This window comes from Mobula birostris, chromosome 10 (assembly GCF_030028105.1).
Source record: "Mobula birostris isolate sMobBir1 chromosome 10, sMobBir1.hap1, whole genome shotgun sequence".
NCBI classification, from domain to species: domain Eukaryota; kingdom Metazoa; phylum Chordata; class Chondrichthyes; order Myliobatiformes; family Myliobatidae; genus Mobula; species Mobula birostris.
In genome coordinates, this window is record NC_092379.1 from 1,365,360 (window position 1) to 1,384,945 (window position 19,586).

The 19,586-nt window shown below is 41.8% G+C and overlaps 1 protein-coding gene across 2 annotated transcripts in view; it reads left to right on the top strand.

Annotated features, from left to right (window-relative positions):
* Window positions 1–19,102, top strand: part of LOC140203752 (WD repeat-containing protein 62-like) — a 140,533-nt gene extending 121,431 nt beyond the window's left edge. Inside the window, exons 28-31 of one of the 2 annotated variants that reach the window (XM_072269799.1) lie at window positions 2,640–2,913; window positions 3,058–3,945; window positions 11,498–11,583; window positions 13,721–19,102. In XM_072269799.1, the coding sequence (XP_072125900.1) occupies window positions 2,640–2,913; window positions 3,058–3,945; window positions 11,498–11,583; window positions 13,721–13,963 (1,491 nt within the window). In that variant the 3' untranslated portion in view covers window positions 13,964–19,102. The remainder of the gene's footprint in view (window positions 1–2,639; window positions 2,914–3,057; window positions 3,946–11,497; window positions 11,584–13,720) is intronic. The other variant, XM_072269800.1, reaches the window with a different exon arrangement.
* Window positions 19,103–19,586: the final 484 nt, after the last annotated feature.

A 19,586-nucleotide genomic window follows, 5' to 3' on the forward strand; every position in this document is an offset into this window, starting at 1 on the left:
CTTTGAAGATCCTTCCTGTCCCAGGGATGAGGTTTTTGAAGTTTCTGATGGCATTTCAGGAACTCTGTTTTTTACGGGGTGGTGTTGCCAGCTCCATACCCTATGCCCATCCTTTCACGGCAGGGCTTGGGACCGTTCGTGGTGAAGTTGTGCTATATTTGTTGTAACAATAAATTGTCATTTGCTCTCACTGGTGTTCTGTCAAGAATAATTAAACATAATTTCTATTAAACCTTATTTTGAGTAGTTGTTAACAGTTGGAAGATCATTGAAGACTCACTGGATTCAAATTGTATCTAAATTCTTGGATTCATCACTGGATCCAAGTGAAGCCAGTTCACCTTCAGAAATGAATTACTTATTGCTTTTAGAAAAGTAAGAAATCTTGAACAATCAAGTCTAAATTAATTAGATTTCCCACCAGATATTTGTCATGCTCTGTAGACTTTCAGTTGAGTTAGAGAAAATTCAGTTTTTTTTTAAAACAGTTTAGAAGTGCATATGAATGCAATTATTGAAACTTTACCCAGGATAGTCTGTAACTGCATGCTCCTTTCTTTTTAGAAATTGATTTGCATTGAACAACATATAATGGTAATAAGAGTTCCTATCAGTATCTGATGAGAAGTTGCTGTTGAAAACCCTTCAGTGTTTGCATTTCTCTGATCAGATATTACTGTGTATTTCTAAATTTTTAATTTTGCATTTCTGCAATCGCAAACCTGTTTCTCCACCTCTTTTCCAGGATAAAATATATATAGGAGCAGAATTGGACCATTTGGCACATCGTGTCTGTTCTGCCATGTTATCATGGCAGATCCATTTTCCCCCTCAGCCCCAACCTCCTGCCTCCTCCCAGTAACCCTTCATACCCTGACTTTTCAAGTATGTCAAACTCTGCCTTGAATGTACCCAGTTACTTGACCTTCACAGCCGCTTGTGACAACAATTCCACAGACAGGTTCCTCATTTTCTGCTCAACCACCTCATCTCCATTATAAATGCATGTCCCTCTATTCTGAGGCTGTGCCCTCTGGTCTTAAACACTCTCACCATATCCACTTTTTTGAGGCCTTTTAACATTCAATAGGTTTCAATGAAATTTCCCTCAATATTCGGAGTTGCAGTGAGTACAGGCACAGAGCCATCAAACACTCTCCATATGACAAGCCTTTTGATCCCGTAATTATTTTTGTAAACCATCTTTTAACCCTTTCCAATGTCAGCGCATCCTTTCTTGGATAAGGGGCCCATAACTGCACACAATATTCCAAATGAGATCTCACCAGTGCTTTATAAAGTCTCAACATTACATCCTTGTTTTTATATTCTAGTTCTCTTGAAAATTATACTAACATTGAGTTTACCTTCCTCACCACAGACTCGGTCTGCAAATTAACTTTTAGGGAAACCTGCATAAGGACACCTAAGTCCCTTTGCACCTCAGGTTGATGAATTTTCTCTCCATTTAGAAAATGTCTGTGCTTTTATTTCTTCTACTAAAGAGCGTGATCATATACTTCCTGATATTGTATTCCATCTGCCACTTCTTTCCCCAGTCTCCTAATCTAAGTTCTTCAGTAGCCTCTCTACTTCCACGACACTACCTGTCCTTCAACCTATCCTTGTATTGTCAGCAAAATTGGCCACAAAGCCATCAATTCCTTCATCGAAATCATTGACACAATGTAAAAAGAAGCAGACCCAGCACAGACCCTTATGGAACACCACTAGTCACGGGCAGCCAAACAGGAAAAACTCCCTTTATTCCCACTCGCTGCCTCCTGCCAATTAGCCAGTGCCAGTATCGATTCTAGTGTCTTTCCTGTAATACCATGTAGCTTGTTAAGCAGCCTAATTTATGGCACCTTGTCAGAGCCTTTTGAAAATCCAAGTACACAACCTCAACCAATTCTCCTTTGTCTATCCTGCTTGTTATTTCTTCCAAGAATTCCAACAGATCTGTCAGGCAACATTTTCCCTCGAGGAAACACTACTGATCATGGCCTGTTTTATCATGTGTCTCCAAGTACTCTGAGACCAATCCTGCAGCTGCGGTTCCTCAGCATGTTCTGAGGAGGTGCAGCTGGTGCAGATGTTTATACGGGAGACTGAATTCCCACACTTCACACACAGAACAGTCCCTGGAGCAGTTCTCATTGAAGGTACTGTGCCCTAATAGGTGAGGAATGTAGAGTAAAGAAGAAGAAATCTACCCAATACCTACCTTGTCCAAGCTTGATCTCGCCAGAGCCTGATGAGCCAAAGCCATGCCAGCACTTTCCCACTCATAATAGCAGCTCTGCTTGCCCGTCTTACTTTTTTCACCCTTTCTAATGAATCCCTTCACTGATGGGGCGCAGTCCAACTCCAAAAACTGCCGCAAACTGCTGCAGTTTTTAATCTTCAGCCACAGATCTAAATGAAATTGCTACTTCTCATGCTCCTGCTCATTGGTTGGCTGCAGTCTAATAATATGTTTGTTAATAGCACCTAGCGCACCACTTAATGTTGAGATTGAGGGAGAAAAGTAGCTCTAGGTGATGGAATGCATTTCCTGTGTACACAATTTATTAATTAACAATGAGATTGAATGGAAGCTGTATTTGGGAAAAAAATATTAATGATTTTCTCACCAGGCATCTCTCAAGTCTACACAGTTAAATCCTGAAGAGGAAACTTCGCAAGCTATTGGGTCACAGTTTCAGTCGTCCTTCAGTGGGATAGAAATTCATGGAGTTGTAAAGGGAAATGGGGTTGAGAAAGTGACAAGTGGAAATGAACAGGAAGCATGGTTGATGTTTACGAGTGCTGGCATTCCCCCTGTATTGCCTGGGGTGAAAGAACGAAGAAAGAATGAAAGCAGTCAAATGGGCAGAAGATCAGCCTCTGTCAAGGACCTGGTACAAATGGGTAAGATTTGACCTGGGTTGACTTACTTTCAATTAGACATATCTTTACAAAACATTGTTTCCAATAGTAAAATTGTCAGTTCATACTTTTTGCTTTTAAGGCAAGTACACTGTATTAAATATTTCTTATTTTGCTTTCAATCAGAAGGTGATAATTCGTTGTCATCTTCATTCATGTCAGCTGCTCAATCGAGCAACAATGATATGCAACTGAATGAGGAGACAGCAGTGAGACCGTCACTTAATGGCAAAATGACCTTATTTGCTGATTCAGTTACATCGAAAAACAAATCGGGCAGAGCCAGGTCGTACATGGATCCAACCGCCAGCTTCAGAGCCAAGATATCTCGTAGTGCATCACTGGGGGAGAACCTGAATCTGAAAACCTTAGGACAATCAGTGAGTTTACCCAATTCCAAAGCATCATCTACTGCAGACTTAACACAGGCAGTGACGGGATCCACTCCAAGTGAAGTCTGTTCAACTGAAGATTCTAAAGAAAAGATGTTGCCAAAACAATCTTCACAAGTTTATGGGAACCATCAAGCCCGAGCCAATTTAACCCTGAATCTTTCCAAAATTCATACAGATAGATTGTTGATGCCTCCTCCATTAGTTAATGGTGTTGCCGTTTCAAAGGTTAAACAAAAGCTAAGAACCGGTCAAGATTCCACACGACTGTCATCCTCTGCAGTCACATGCATGCAACCAACATGTTTAGTGAAAAAGGATAAAGCTATCTGTGACCGTGAGGAAAATGGGCACAATCCAAATGTGAATTCAGTGGAAGTCGTAAAGAGAGGGAGAGGATATTCAGAGAAGTGCAACACTTCAGAAGATGTAGTAGAGCACACTTTGGATGAATATTCATCTTTGGACTCATTCACCACTGTACCACAGCACAACTGTGTCAGTTCCAATGAGGATAGAATGAGTAGTAATTCCATGACTGTCTCAGAAGGAAACAGTTTCATGATCCCCAAGTCACCTGAGGAAACCCAGGAAGTTGAAGAGCAGCCTACCAGTGAAGCAGGTATAATTTTTAGTGCTTATTTGCATAACTTTTTCCTAAAGATTATTATTTTTAGAGAAAATTGTGCTTATTTGTTACAAATTTCATTATATTTAATATCCTCTCCAAAGTTGTGTTAGTCTGCTATTTCGTGTGCTTGAACTTTAATGCTTTTTGTCCAGCAGCTGACAGGACCTTCTGCTACCTGTGTAGTTAAAATGGTCATGTGTAAAACATTAATAAATATTTAAATTGAGGCTGTTTCCTCATACTTTAGCTGCGGCAGTGTAATGGTTAGACTGATGAATGTTTCTGGACATCTGAGTTGCAGAGTCCAGATACAACAGTTGAAAATGCACTTACTTAAGGGTAGCTGGGAAATTCAGATTTTTATTTTACTCTTGGAGTAAAATGCTTGTCTTAATAATGGTCATAAAACTATCTGAATGTCACAGAAGGAAATCTGTCTTAAACGTGATTTCTGATCACCAATGTGACAATAGACAATAGGTGCAGGAGTAGGCCATTCAGCCCTTCAAGCCAGCACTGCTATTCACTGTGATCACGGCTGATCATCCAAAATCAGTACCCTGTTCCTGCCTTCTCCCCATATCCCTTGACTCCGCTATTTTTAAGAGCTCTATCTAACTCTTTCTTGAAAGAATCCAGAGAATTGGCCTCCACTGCCTTCTGGGGCAGAGCATTCCACAGAACCACAACCCTCTGTGTGGATAAGTTTTTCCTCAACTCCGTTCTAAATTGTCTACCTGTGGCCTCTGGTTCTAAACTCCCCCAACATCGGGAACATGTTTCTTGCCTCTAGCGTGTCCAATCCCTTAATAATCTTGTATGTTTCAATCAGATTCCCTCTCATCCTTCTAAATTCCAGTGCATATAAGCCCAGTCGCTCCAATCTTTCGACAAGTGACATTCCCGCCATCCCTAAAATTAACCCAGTGAACCTATGCTGCACTCCCTCCATAGCAAGAATGTCCTTCCTCAAATTTGGAGACTAAAACTGCACACAGTACTCCAGGTGAGGTCTCACCAGGGCCTTGTACAACTGCAGAAGGACCTCTTTGCTCCTGTATTCAACTCCCCCTGTTATGAAGGCCAGCATGCCATTAGCTTTCTTTACTGCCTGCTGTACCTGTATGCTTACTTTCAGTGACTGATGAACAAGACACCCAGATCTCGTTGTACTTCCCCTTTTCTTAATTTGACACCATTCAGATAGTAATCTGCCTTTCTGTTCTTGCCACCAAAGTGGATAACCTCACATTTATCCATATTAAAGTGCATCTGCCCACTCACCCAACCTGTCCAAGTCGCCATGCATTCTCATAACATTCTCCTCACATTTCACACTGTCACCCAGCTTTGTGTCATCTGCAAATTTGCTAATGTTACTTTTAATCCCTTCATCTAAATAATTAAAGTAAAGTAAAGGTATCCGTTAGTCTTGGGAGACCATGGATCTGCGCCCGGAAAGCCTTCACTCTCCAGGGCACAGGCCTGGGCAAGGTTGTGTGGAAGACCAGCAGTTGCCCATGCTACAAGTCTCCCCTCTCCATGACACCAATGTTGTCCAAGGGAAGGGCATTAGGACCCATACAGTGTCGTCGCAGAGCAATGTGTGATTAAGTGCCTTGCTCAAGGACACAACATGTTCCCTTGGCTGGGGCTTGAACTCACGACCTTCAGGTAGCTAGTCCAATGCCTTAACCACTTGGTCACGTGCCCACATCAAATCATTAATGTATATTGTAAATAGCTGTGGTCCCAGCACCGAGCCTTGCGGTACCCCACTAGTTACTGCCTGCCATTCTGAAAAGGACCCGTTAATCCCTACTCTGTGTTTCCTGTCTGCCAACCAATTTTCTATCCGTGTCAGTACCCTACCCCCAATACCACGTGCTCTAATTTTGCCCACTAACCTCCTCCTATGTGTGACCTTATCAAAGGCCTTCTGAAGTGGTTCATCAAGCCATGTGGTTCAAGGGACAGTTAAAGATTGATAATTAATGCTGGTCTTCACAGTAATATAACTGAAAATTAATGGAAAAAAATATAGAAAACCTACAGCACAATACAGGCCCTTCAGCCCACAATGCTGTGCCGAACATGTACTTACTTTAGAAATTACCTAGGGTTACCTGTAGCCCTCTATTTTTCTAAACTCCATGTACCTACCTAGACCCTACTGTTTCTGCCTCCACCACCATTGCCAGCAGCCCATTCCACGCACTCTGCGAAAGGAAACAACAACAACAAACAAACATACCCCTGACATCTCCTCTGTACCTACTTGCAAGCACCTTAAAACTGTGCCCCCTTGTGTTAGTAATTTCAGTCCTGGAGAAAAGCCTCTTGACTATCCACACAAACAATGCCTCTCCATCTTATACACTTCTATCAGGTCACCTCTCATCCTCCGTCACTCCAAGGAGAAAAGGCCAAGTTCACTCAACCTATTCTCAAAAGGCATGCTTCCCAATCCAGGAAACATCCTTGTAAATCTCCTCTGCACTCTATCGATAGTTTCCACATCCTTCCTGTAGTGAGGTGACCAGAAAGAACTGAGCGCAGTACTCCAAGTGGGGTCTGACCAGGGTCCTATATAGCTGTAACTGTATACTTTTAATCATCCCAGTATTTAAATGATTGTTCAGGCACTTCAACCTTATTGATGCAATGATTTTTTCAGATTCTTTTTTTATATTCCTGAGATTTGAGGAAAATGTTAATAATTGGAAAAGTTTTTGTCACATGGTGTGAGCAGAATTATCTGCAGCTTAATGTGAAAAAGACTAAGGAGCTGGTGGTGGACCTGAGGAGGGCTAAGGCACTGGTGACCCCTGTTTCCATCCAGGAGGTCAGTGTGGACATGGTGGAGGATTACAAATAGCTGGGGATACAAATTGACAATAAATTGGACTGGTCAAAGAACACTGAGGCTGTCTACAAGAAGGATCAGAGCTGTCTCTATTTCCTGAGGAGACTGAGGTACTTTTAACATCTGTCGGACGATGCTGAGGATGTTCTACGAGTCTGTGGTGGCCAGTGCTATCATGTTTGCTGTTGTGTGCTGGGGCAGCAGGCTGAGGGTAGCAGACACCAACAGAATCAACAAACTCATTCGTAAGGCCAGTGATGTTGTAGGGATGGAACTGGACTCTCTGACGGTGGTGTCTGAAAAGAGGATGCTGTCTAAGTTGCATGCCATCTTGGACAATGTCTCCCATCCACTACATAAGAGAACATTTCGGGTCAGAGAACATTTCGGGAGAGCAGTGTCACGTGTTTTACTGAGACGTGGCTGCACAAGGACATAGCTGATCAAAGCGTTTCCATAGAGGGCTTCCAGACCGTTCGAGCTGACTGGAATTGCACTGAGAGCGGTAAGCGTAAAGGAGGGGGGCTTGCGGTTCTGATAAATAACAGATGGTGCAATCTTGGGCATATTACGATCAAGGAACGGGTCTGTAGCCCGGATATTGAACTTTTTGCTGTTGGACTCCGGCCATATTATTTGCCAAGGGAAATCTCGCATGCAATTGTGGTCGTTGTGTACATCCCTCCCTCTGCCAACCCAACATCAGCGTGTAACACCGTCATAGCCAGATTACAAACCCAGCACCCGACTGCCCTCGTTACCATCTCGGGTGACTTCAACCAGGTTACCATGGCTAGAACACTGCCCAACTTCCTGCAGTATGTGAGCTGTACAAGCAGAGGGGAGAGGACTCTGGATTTGATGTACGCTAACGTTAAGGATGCATACAGCTCCTCTCCCCTCCCCCCACTGGGAAGGTCAGATCACATCCTGGTGCATCTAAAACCCTGCTACGTTCCACTGGTGAAGAGTAAACCTGCAACCTCGAGGACAGTGAGGAAATGGTCGGAGGAGGCTTATGAGGCACTCCAGGGTTGTTTTGAGGTAACAGACTGGCAGGCACTCTGTGAGCCACATGGAGAGGATATTGATGGGCTCACAGAATGCATCACTGATTACATCAACTTCTGTGTGGACTGCAATGTTCTGACAAGAACTGTTCTTTGTTATTCAAATAACAAGCCATGGGTGACAAAGGACATTAAGGACATCCTGAACCCTAAAAAGAGGGTGTTTAGAGATGGAAATAGGGAGGAGCTGAGGGCAATACAGAGGGACCTGAAAGCCAGGATCAGGAAGGCTAAAGACAGGTACAGGAGGAAGCTTGAGTGGAAACTCCAGCAGAACAACATGAGAGAGGTCTGGAGGGGGATGAGGACCATCACTGGGTTTCGGCAAACTAGCAACAGAGGAGCTGAAGGCAGTGTGGACAGGGCCAATGAACTTAAATCTGTTCTTTAACAGATTTGACATTGTGACCTCTGCCCATCCCCCACGAGTCATCTGTTGTCGGCCCCCAATCAACACATGTTCCACTCTCCCCTCCTACCCCTCCTCACAGTCCCCCACCCTGCTCTCATGACTATACCCCTCCCCCACACGAAACCACCACGGTGGGCTTCACGGCTGAACAGGTGAAAAGACAGCTGAAACATCTCAACCCAAGTAAGGCTGCAGGACCGGATGGTGTCAGTACCAGAGTGCTCAAAGCCTGTGCCTCTCAGCTATGTGGAGTACTTCGCCATGTATTCAACCTGAGCCTGAGGCTCCAGAGGGTTCCTGTACTGTGGGAAAACGTCCTGCCTCGTCCCTGTGCCAAAGACGCCGCGCCCCCGCGGCCTCAATGACTACAGACCGGTGGCATTGACCTCCCACATCATGAAGACCCTGGAGAGACTTGTTCTGGATCTGCCCTGGCCTATGGTCAGGCCGCACGTAGATCCCCTCCAGTTCGCCTACCAGCCCCAACTAGGAGTTCAGGATGCCATCGTCTACCTGCTGAACTGTGTCTACGCCCACCTGGACAAGCCAGCAAGCACTGTGAGGGTCATGTTTTTTGACTTCTCCAGTGCGTTCAATACCATCCGCCCTGCTCTGCTGGGGGAGAAGCTGACAGCGATGCAGGTGGATGCTTCCCTGGTACCATGGATTCTTGATTACCTGACTGGCAGACCACAGTACGTGTGCTTGCAACACTGTGTGTCCAACAGAGTGATCAGCAGCTCTGGGACTCCACAGGGGACTGTCTTTCTCTTCACCATTTACACCTCGGACTTCAACTACTGCACAGAGTCTTGTCATCTTCAGAAGTTTTCGGATGACTCTGCCATAGTTGGATGCATCAGCAAGGGAGATGAGGTTGAGTACAGGGCTACTGTAGGAAACTTTGTCACATGGTGTGAGCAGAATTATCTGCAGCTTAATGTGAAAAAGACTAAGGAGCTGGTGGTAGACCTGAGGAGAGCTAAGATACTGGTGACCCCTGTTTCCATCCAGGGGGTCAGTGTGGACATGGTGGAGGATTACAAATAACTGGGGATACGAATTGACAATAAACTGGACTGGTCAAAGAACACTGAGACTGTCTACAAGAAGGGTCAGAGCCGTCTCTATTTCCTGAGGAGACTGAGGTCCTTTAACATCTGCCGGACGATGCTGAGGATGTTCTACGAGTCTGTGGTGGCCAGTGCTATCATGTTTGCTGTTGTGTGCTGGGGCAGCAGTCTGAGGGTAGCAGACACCAACAGAATCAACAATCTTATTCGTAAGGCCAGTGATGTTGTGGGGATGGAACTGGACTCTCTGACGGTGGTGTCTGAAAAGAGGATGCTGTCTAAGTTGCATGCCTTCTTGGTCAATGTCTCCCATCCACTACATAATGTACTGGTTGGGCACAGGAGTACATTCAGCCAGAGACTCATTCCACCGAGGTACAATACAGAGCGTCATAGGAAGTCATTCCTGCCTGTGGCCATCAAACTTTATAACTCCTCCCTTGGGGGGATCAGACACCCTGAGCCAATAGGCTGGTCCTGGACTTATTTCCATCTGGCATAATTTACATATTATTTAATTACTTATGGTTTTATATTGCTATATTTATACTCTATTCTTGGTTGGTGCAACTGTAACGAAACCCAATTTCCCTCGGGATCAGTAAAGTATGTCTGTCTGTCTATCAATGCTTTCAAGTTGAAATCCTCGCTATTATTTTGACAAATAGAAATTAACTTTGGCTAAGATTCACTGGCACCGACTTTAATTAAACTCGATATTTGCAATCCCAAGTGGGACAACATACAGAGCCAGAAGATCATTGGTCATTTCAATAAGCATGTATAATCATACATGCCTATCTCAACGGAGGGTCACTGACTGCACAGTGTCATAGCCAGTAGAATTGCTGTTTCACAGCTCTAGTGACCTGCATTCATCCTGGCCTAGGATACTGCTTCTGTGAAGTTTGCAGGTCACTCTGTTACCAAAGAAATGAGTTGGCAGGTTAATGGGCTGCTATAAATTACTGTCAGTGTGTGGGTGAGTGGTAGAAGCTAAAGGAAATTATTGGGAAGGTGTAAATTTAGTGTGCTCTATGACCCTCTGACCCTCTTATCACCCTGAATAATGTTTGCATGAATATAGTATTAATGGTAAGACTTATAGTATTAATAGTAAGATTTATAGTGTCACTGGTAAGACTCTTGGTAGTGTGGAGGATCAGAGGGGTCTTGGGGTCCGAATCCATAGGACATACAAACCTGCTGCGTAGGTTGATTCTGTGGTTAAGAAGGCGTATGATGCATTGGCCTTCATCAACTGTGGGATTGAGTTTAAGAGCCAAGAGGTAATGTTACAGCTGTATAGGACCCTGGTCAGACCCCACTTGGAGTACAGGTTTCCCCCACTATCCGAAAGTAGAGCGTTCCTATGAAACCTTTCATAAGCCGAATTACCATTAATTTATATAGAAAATTTTTTGAGCGTTCCCAGACCCAAAAAATAACGTACCAAATCATACCAAATAGCACATAAAACCTAAAAAAAAAGGCACGTACACACATGCGCACACACCTGCCCACGCAAGGCTTCAAGGTCATGGTAGTCTTTCTCAGGGTAAACATGAGTTTAAAGTGTAGTTTAAAGTGGGCACCTTTTTTCTATATAAAGTAGAAATAACGTACGTACAGTGTAGTTTCACTTACCAGGATCGGGAAGATTTAGCCAACAACCAATTTGTGGGGGGGATAAAATCAGCACGTAGACGCATGCGCACACACCTGCCCGCGCAAGGCTTCACGGTCATGGTAGTCTTTCTCAGGGTAAACACAAGTTTAAAGTGGGTGCCTTTTATCGTAAAAGCAAAAATCCTCTTCGGATTTCTTTTGGTTAGCGAAAACAGGTACTAATGTAGGTCTTTTGTAAAAGCAAAGTGGCGTAAAGCGAACTTTTGTAAAGTGGGGGACACCTGTACTGTGCTCAGTTCTGGTCACCTCACTACAGGAAGGATGTGGAAACTACAGAAATTGTCTCTTGCTGCTGCATGACCCAAGTGTTCACAGCATGTTTGGCTTTGCAGTTATCTGCTGTTTTCTTTTGATCTAGTAAGTTACTTAACATAATGCGCTGCATCATTGGTAGGAATTTATTCTTCTAAATTAGCTGTTAAATTTTTTGCAGATTTTGCAGTCAGTATTCAGAATTGTGAATACGTTGTAACAGAACTTCAGAACACTTTGGAAAAGGCTTTGCAACTGTATAGCAAGGTTTGTGGATGGCTTTTATAATATTTTAATTTGTTACTTTTTTGCTGTAAATGGGAGTTTTATTTGCATCATATTTGAAGGATATACTTTAGCTGTCCTTTAGGATGATTGGTCTGCCTGTGCATGAGCTTCTCTGAATATATTTATTCCATAATGTTAAACAAGGCGTGATGAACAAGATGATAAACTAAAATGCATCTCAAAAAAAAAAACCCACTGGAAATGTAACAGTTGAGCATTGATCAGAAGCTCTGAACAATATAACATGGAGATGTACTTGATGCTTTACGAAGTCTTAGAGTCATAGAGAACTTCAGCACAGAAACAGGCCCTTTGGTCCATTTAGTCAGATCGATTTAAACTGCCTAGTTCCAAAGACCTCTATACTTCTACTATCCATGAACCTTTCCAAACCTCTTAAATGTAGAAATCGAGCTTGCATGCCCCACTTGTGCTGGCAGCTCATTCCACACACTCAAGACCCTCTGAGTGAAGAGATTATCCCCTCATGTTCCCCTTAAACTTCTCACCTTTCACCCTTAACCCATGACTTCTGGTTGTAATCCTACACAACCTCAGTGGAAAAAGCGTGCTTGCATTTACTCTATTTATACCCCTCAAAATTTTGTATACCTCTGTCAAATCTCCCCTTAATCTTCTATGTTAAAGTTCTAACCTATCCAATGTTGCGTAATATCAGTGGTCCTCCAATTCTGGCAACTTCCTTGTAAATTTTCACTGTACTCTTTTGATCTTATTTATACCTTTCTTGTAGACAGGTGAGAAAAACTGCACATAATACTCCAAATTAGGCCTCACCAACATCTTGTACAATTTCAACATAGCATCCCAACTCCTGTACTGATTTATGAAGACCAAAGTGCCAAAAGCTTTCTTTACAACCCTATCTACCTGTGATATCACTTACAATGAATTATGGACCTGTACTCCCAGACCCCTTTCTTCTACCACCCTCCTTAGTACCCTACCACTCACTGGGTAAGACCTACCTTGACTGATCCTCCCAAAGTACCACACCTCACACTTGTCTGCATTAAATTCCATCTGCCATTTTTTTTATTTTCAGCAGGTCCCGATCTCACTGCAAGCTTTGATAGTCTTCCTATCTGTCCATTACACCCCCAATCATGTTGTCATCCACAAAGTTGCTGATCCAGTTAACCACATTATCCGTCAGATCGTTGATATAGACGACAAACAACAAGGGACTTTGTCCCACTCCCTGTGGTACTTCAGTCAGAGAGGCAACCATCTACTACCACTCTTTGGCTTCTCCCACAAAACCAATGTCTAACCCAATTTACTACCTCATCCTAAATGAAAGTGACAGAACCTTTTTGACCAATCCTCCGTGTGGGACCTTGTCAAATGCCTTGCTAAAATCCATGTGGACAACATCCACTGCCTTGCCTTCATTAGTTTTCCTGGTAATATCCTTGAAATTCTGTAAGATTGGTTAGACATGATCTACTGTGTATAAAGCCATACTGACTATCCCTAATCAGTCCCTGTCTATCCAAATACTCTTGGTATACCTTCCAATAACTTTCCCACTACTGATGTCAGGGTCACTGGCCTATAATTTCCTGGTTTATTCTTTGAGCCCTTCTTAAACAGCAGAACAATGTGACTATCCTTCAATCCTATGGTGTGTCTCCTGTCACTCAGGATGACTTACATATCTCATCTGGAGCCCCTGCAGGGTCAGAGGGAGCACCTTGTCAGGCCCTGGGAATTTGTCCACCCTGATTTTCCTCAAAACAGCAAACACCTCTTCCTCTAATCTGTATATGGTTCACGTCTTTGCTGCCGCTTTGCCTCACTTAACCAGTGATTGTTTAGTCGTGGTTTCACTACTGTTAGTCTCACTGTCACCAAATAACTATGGTCTAGTATGCAACTGGTATTCCACTTTTTTTTAATAAATTTGTCGACTGTTTCTTGCTGTTTACTGCTAGTACATAATACATGATGTTTGAAAACCAAGTGTAGATGAGCTTTTCTTCTCAGCATCTAACTCATGCAAGATAACTGGCTATTGGTAACAGCTATTGCCTAAGAAACTGAGAGGGAAATGTATGTTGTTTTTAAAGATTGTCCCAATCCAATCTTACAGGTGACATCCAGTGAAGCTGCACCAGAAGTGAAGTCCCAGATGACAACTATCTTGTGCAATGCATTTTCCTCTGTGAGGAATCATTTGAACTCTGTGGCATGTTTGCCAGCTTCAGATGCTGTAGCTGGCGTGTCACTTTCCCCTTCAGAATGTCTGGAGAATGGCAAGACGGGAGCTCTGCTTGAGCATTATTCAGAACTGTTGATAAAAATGATAGAACAGAAACTACAGTTACCGAAATAAAAGACTCCCCTGAAACCACAGAAGGAAGTTAAGTGCCTGGGTTCTTGGTGTCTTTACAGGACTCCAATAAAAGGACCATAATTCCTCAACAAATCATTTTGTAGTTGTACTTCTAAGCTGAAAAGTATTTCCAGATTTTCTTGTGTTATTAAGAATTAACTGCTAATTCTAATCCTTCATTGACACAAGTTTGAGTATAAAATTGATAAGCAGAAAATGTTTTTTAAGCAATTCATGATTCTGCCTCCTTCCCCACAATCCCTGCCATTTTACACTCAAAAGATTAAGACTTGCCCTTGCCTTTGAGAAACAGTGCTCCCAAAAATGACTGTAGCTTTGTTTTTAAAAGTTATTAATGAGAAAGCTATCTATTTTTTTTCAGGAGTTTTATTTTGGAAAATTTGCATCTTTCATAGAAAGCTATAACAGTATTAATTTGGGAAGCAATCACAAACCCGCCGAATAATTGTATCTAGAAAGACAGAACTAGCTTTATTATAGTCAGAGCTGGGGGGAAGGGGGCAGAGTCTCAAACTACAAGCAACTTCTATAATTCACGACATTTTTATAAATAGGATGAATTATAGAAGTAATTTAAATTGAATAAAACAATGAATATAGATGACCAGATAATGAGATCCCATCTTCACATTCCTATACTGTGCCTCTATCATCTGTTTGCAATAGCAGCATTGTTGATGCATTAACATTAATCTGCATGGAAGCCATCTGATTATTCAAGGCATTGTGCATTTAAAAGTTCTCGTGAAGAGGGATTATTTTTCTAAATTTTTTTTGATTTCCTAGCCCAAGGAATTGTAGCTGTGTTTTTTCCATTGTTGTTCCTTTACAAAAATATTTTCCTGCAGGTATTTTTAAAGCGGGTTTGAAATTTTAAAGAGACTAAATATGTGAAAGCCATTAAAAATTGTAGAATAATTCCCCAGGCCAAAACCCCATCTGGGACAGAAAGTATTGTTTGTCTTAATCAGGATATCTGATGGGCTGGCTTTTGTCTTAAAACTGTATTAGTTTTAAAAAATGTTGTGTGATCCATACGGATACTTTGTGTGCTGTACATACTTGTATAAAGTTAGAATTTTATAATGCAATAATGTATTACAATAAGCATGCCTTGTTTTAAAGTTGCATTATTTTTTTTTGTATGTATGTCTTTGTGTGGATTTTGTTCTTGAATCTCTTACCTTAAATAAACAGTTTAATTTGAGCATTTGAAGGTGAGATCAAGAATTTTAATTTACATGTAATATTGTGAATGTCAAAGTTTCTGTTGTTGATGAATATGAAATTAGAGTGGACGAGTTCAACCCTTTGCGCAGAGAATGTCAGCACCATGATTGTAAAAATCCTGTCACAATTCTTTTTAAATGATGTTTCCTAAACTCTCCTGTAAAGAAAATTCAATCCTGTAAAGACCTCTCAGTTTCAATTAAGCTCTCTTTCAGACTTCTAAACTACAAAAGATGAAAGGTAAATCAACAACTCAATCCTAATTATTCAAGACAAAATTCCCCTTTTCACATCAAAACTTACTAAGTTCTGCAATCATGGAAGCTGATAAGAATAGGCATATTAGCAGAGAAAGGGAAAATTATGTTTTACTAATATGCTGGAGTTCTATGAAGAAGCAACTAAAATTTATGATAGCAACTTTTAGGTAGGTTTTTGACAAGGTACCCCACAGGAGGTCAATAATCAAATTACAGGAGGTAGGGATTGGGGGTAAGGTGTGCCAATGAGTACAGAATTGGCTCAAAAACAGAAAACAATGAGTTGTTGTGAGTTTAAAAATGCAAACACGAGGAATGTCTTACTAGCTCTTCTTTCAGTGAGTCCTGACGAAGGGTCTGGCCCGAAACGTTGACTGTACCTCTTCCTAGAGATGCTGCCTGGCCTGCTGCGTTCACCAGCAACTTTGATGTGAGTTGTAGTGAGGATCATTTCACACCTAGAAGATGTTAAAGTGGGGTTCCACAGGGATCAGTTTTGGATCTGCTGCTGTTTCTAATTTACGTTAATGATTTGGATAAACACATGACAAACTAGTTAAATTTGCAGATGACACAAAATTAGGGGGATGGCTGATAACATTCAGGCAGCAGAATCAATAGTTAGATCCAAGCAAAATCTAGATGTGGGCAGATGAAAATTAATGTAAGTAAATATAAAATATTACATATAGGAAGTAGAAATATTAGCTATAAATATACAATGGGGGGATCTTGAGTTAAAAAGTGCACTGTATGAGAAGGATTTGGGTTACCTGGTGAACTCCTCACTATCCACATCTAGACAATGCACAGAAGCTTAATAGAATATTGGGCTGTATAATGCACTCTTTGAAGTTCAAGTCTAGAGGTGTTCTCCTTGAGCTGTATAATGCGTTTGTGAGGCCACATCTTGAATACTGAGTACGATGTTGGTCTCCATATTGTGTGAGGGATGTGAAGGCCCTGGAGAGAGTTCAGAGAAGGGCAACTAGACTCATTGCAGGTCTGCAGGGTATGAGTTATGAAGAAAGCTTGAAAGAATTAAGTATTTTTAGTCTAAGAAGATGTAGAATGAGAGGAGACATAATAAAAGTGTTCAAAATCACTAAGGGTATAAGGTGGATGCCAGCTGCTACTTCAAAATTAAGCCATCAGCAAGGACATGGGACCATAGGTGGAGACTAGTTAGAGGGAGTTTTCAGACTATCATCAGAAAGCATTTCTTTACACAGCAAGTTGTAGACGCATGGAACAAACTACCTAGTTGTGTAGTTGAGAGTAGTACCTTGGAGACTTTCCAACATCTTGGAACCTTTGAATCTTGGAGAAGGCAGGAGAATGGGTCAGCCATGATGGAATGCCAGAGTAGTCTCTATGGGATGTACGGCCTGATTCTGTTGCAATGTCTAGTGGTCTTTACAAGCCAAATTCTGACAGCGATTTTTATACTTTATCTTGACTTGCACATCAGTATGTTATTTAATTAATCTTAAACAAAGCGTCTATTGTGTGAAATTGGCTAGTCTATATATCTAACAACTATATTTTGTAGCATTTGATCTTGCCACATCCCACTCCAATACAAACTTTACAATGTTTTCAACCATTATTTCACACTCATTGCACATAAATCCTATTCCATGTGACTTCTCATTACTAAGCTGTCTTTGGTTCTATAGTAGACCTGTACATTTGAGGGAGAGCCTGGAGTCTGTGGTATCCTGGATCAACCGGAATGTGCAGAGAGTAGAAGATGGCAGGAAAAACACTGAAGACAGCATAAATTATTTACTTATTTGGACTTAAACCTGACTCTGAAACAACTGTTTCGGTTTAAATTTCCCTGTTGGAGATCTAGATCTTCCATTCGATGTGAAGACAAGGTGATCATTAACTTTCTTTGGTTTATGATCTGAATTTGATGTGGCAGCATTGAACCAGAGGGGGTCCAACTCTAGCCGACTTGTGGGCAAGTCGGCTAGAGTTCCAGAGGGTTTAAACTAATTTGGTACGGAGATGGGAACCAGAGTAATAGTGCTGAAGATGAGGCAGCTGGTTTACAAATAGATGCTATGTGTAGTGAGGAGAGGCTGTTGATAGGATAAAATTGAAGTCAACAGGATGTGTTGCAGTGTAAAAGGTGGACAAAATCAAAAATGGTGAATACGGGACTAAAGGTGTTAAATTCGCATACAGTATATGGAATAAGGTAGATGAATGTGTAAACTTGTAGCACAGTTACAGATTGGCATGTATGATTTTGTATGCATCACTGAATCATGGCTGAAAGAAGATTATAGCTGGGAGCTTAACTCCCAAGGATGCACATTGTATTGAAAGGACAGGTAGGAAAGTAGAGGGAGTGGTGTAGCTTTGTTGGTGAAAAATGAAATCAAATCATTAAAAAGGGGTGATATAGGGTCAGAAGGTGTTAAGGAACTGCAAGGGTAAAAAGACCCCGATAGTTGTATACAAACCCCCAGACAGTGGTAAGGATGTGATCTGCAAATTACAATGGGAAACAGAAAATGCATGCCAAAAGGGCATTGTTGCAATTGTCATGGGGGATTTCAATATGCAGATAGATTGGGAAAATCAGGCTGGTGCTGGATTCCATGAGGGGGTATTTCTAGATTGCCTATGAGATGGCTTTTTAGAGCAGCTCATGGTTGAGCCCGTTAGGGGGTCGGCTATTCTGGATTGGGTGTTGTGCAATGAACTGGAATTGATTAAAGAGCTTAAGGTAAAAGAACCCTTAGGGGAAAATGATCATCATATGATCAAATTCACCCTACAATTTGAGAGAGAGAAGCTCAAGTCAGATGAATCAGTGCTACAGTGGAGTAAGGGGAACTACAGAGGCATAAGAGTTGGCCAAAACACTGGCAGGGATGATGGCAGAGCAGCAATGCCTGGAATTTCTGGAAGCAATTAGGAAGGCACAGAATATATAGATCCTAAAGAGGAAGAATTATTCTAAAACCAAGATGACATAACTGTGGCTAACAAGAGAAGTCAAAACTAATATAAAAGCCAAAGAGAGGGCATAGAATAGAGCAAAAATTAGTGGAAATTTAGAGGATTGGGAAGCTTTCAAAAACCAACAAAAGGCAACTTTAAAAAAGTCTTTAAGAAGGTAAACTTGGATTGTGAAAGTAAGATAGCCAATAATGTGTTAAGATTTCTACTGCTATGCTGAAGTTTTTTTTTTAAAGCAGTTTTGTGTAAAAGCTGCGTGTCCTGCTTTTAAGAGTGTTTTGGATTCGGCTAAAGATAAGGGGGTCATGTTGTCCAACTTTAGAATTTTATGTTAGCCAATCAGGAATGGGATGACATGGAACATCCTCAAGAGCTGGGCCGAGAGAGTTTTCTAAAGGACAGTAGTCTGGTTTGATGTCTCTTGGTGGGAGGTCCGGAGAAAAGAGTACCAGGGAAGATGCCTGGAGGATTCCATCCGAAGGGGAGACCCTATTGTAAGGAGTGCTTTGTGAGTCAAAGGATTCCAAAATGGGAAGTTCCACCTGTGGTCGGTGAGGAGAATTCTGCACCATGAGTAAAGCTACTGCCAGTTACTACAGAAATGAGCTCCAATGTTTATGTGCACATTTTCACTGGTGTAACTAATTGGCCTATTTATTTATTTATTTTGCTTTATCTGCTAACTGTTTGATAAAGTTGAAATATGGTAAATATATTTCTATACTTTTATCCTGGTGTATGATCTGTCATTTCTGGGCAACCGATAACTCTGTATGGGCAGTATTTACACGTTTGCTCAAATCGAGGTTCCTTCAATCGAACATCTCAACATTCCTATTTGGTTGAACCTCAGATCTACTGACTCTACTCGTGTATTGCTTATGAAAGGTGGCCTTCGCACTTCTGAGTCACATGGCTGTCAGCAGAGTCGGCTAGCAACCCAAGTTGGTGTATGAGCCCCAATGAGAGGGTTGCAATATTAAAGAGGATACCAAAAGTTTTTACACATACATAAACTGTATAACAGAGGTGAAAGTGGATATCAGACTGCTGGAAAACAAAGTTGCAGAGGTAATAATGGGGGTCAAGGAAATGGCGGACAGACTGAATAAGTATTTTGGGTCAGTCTTCAC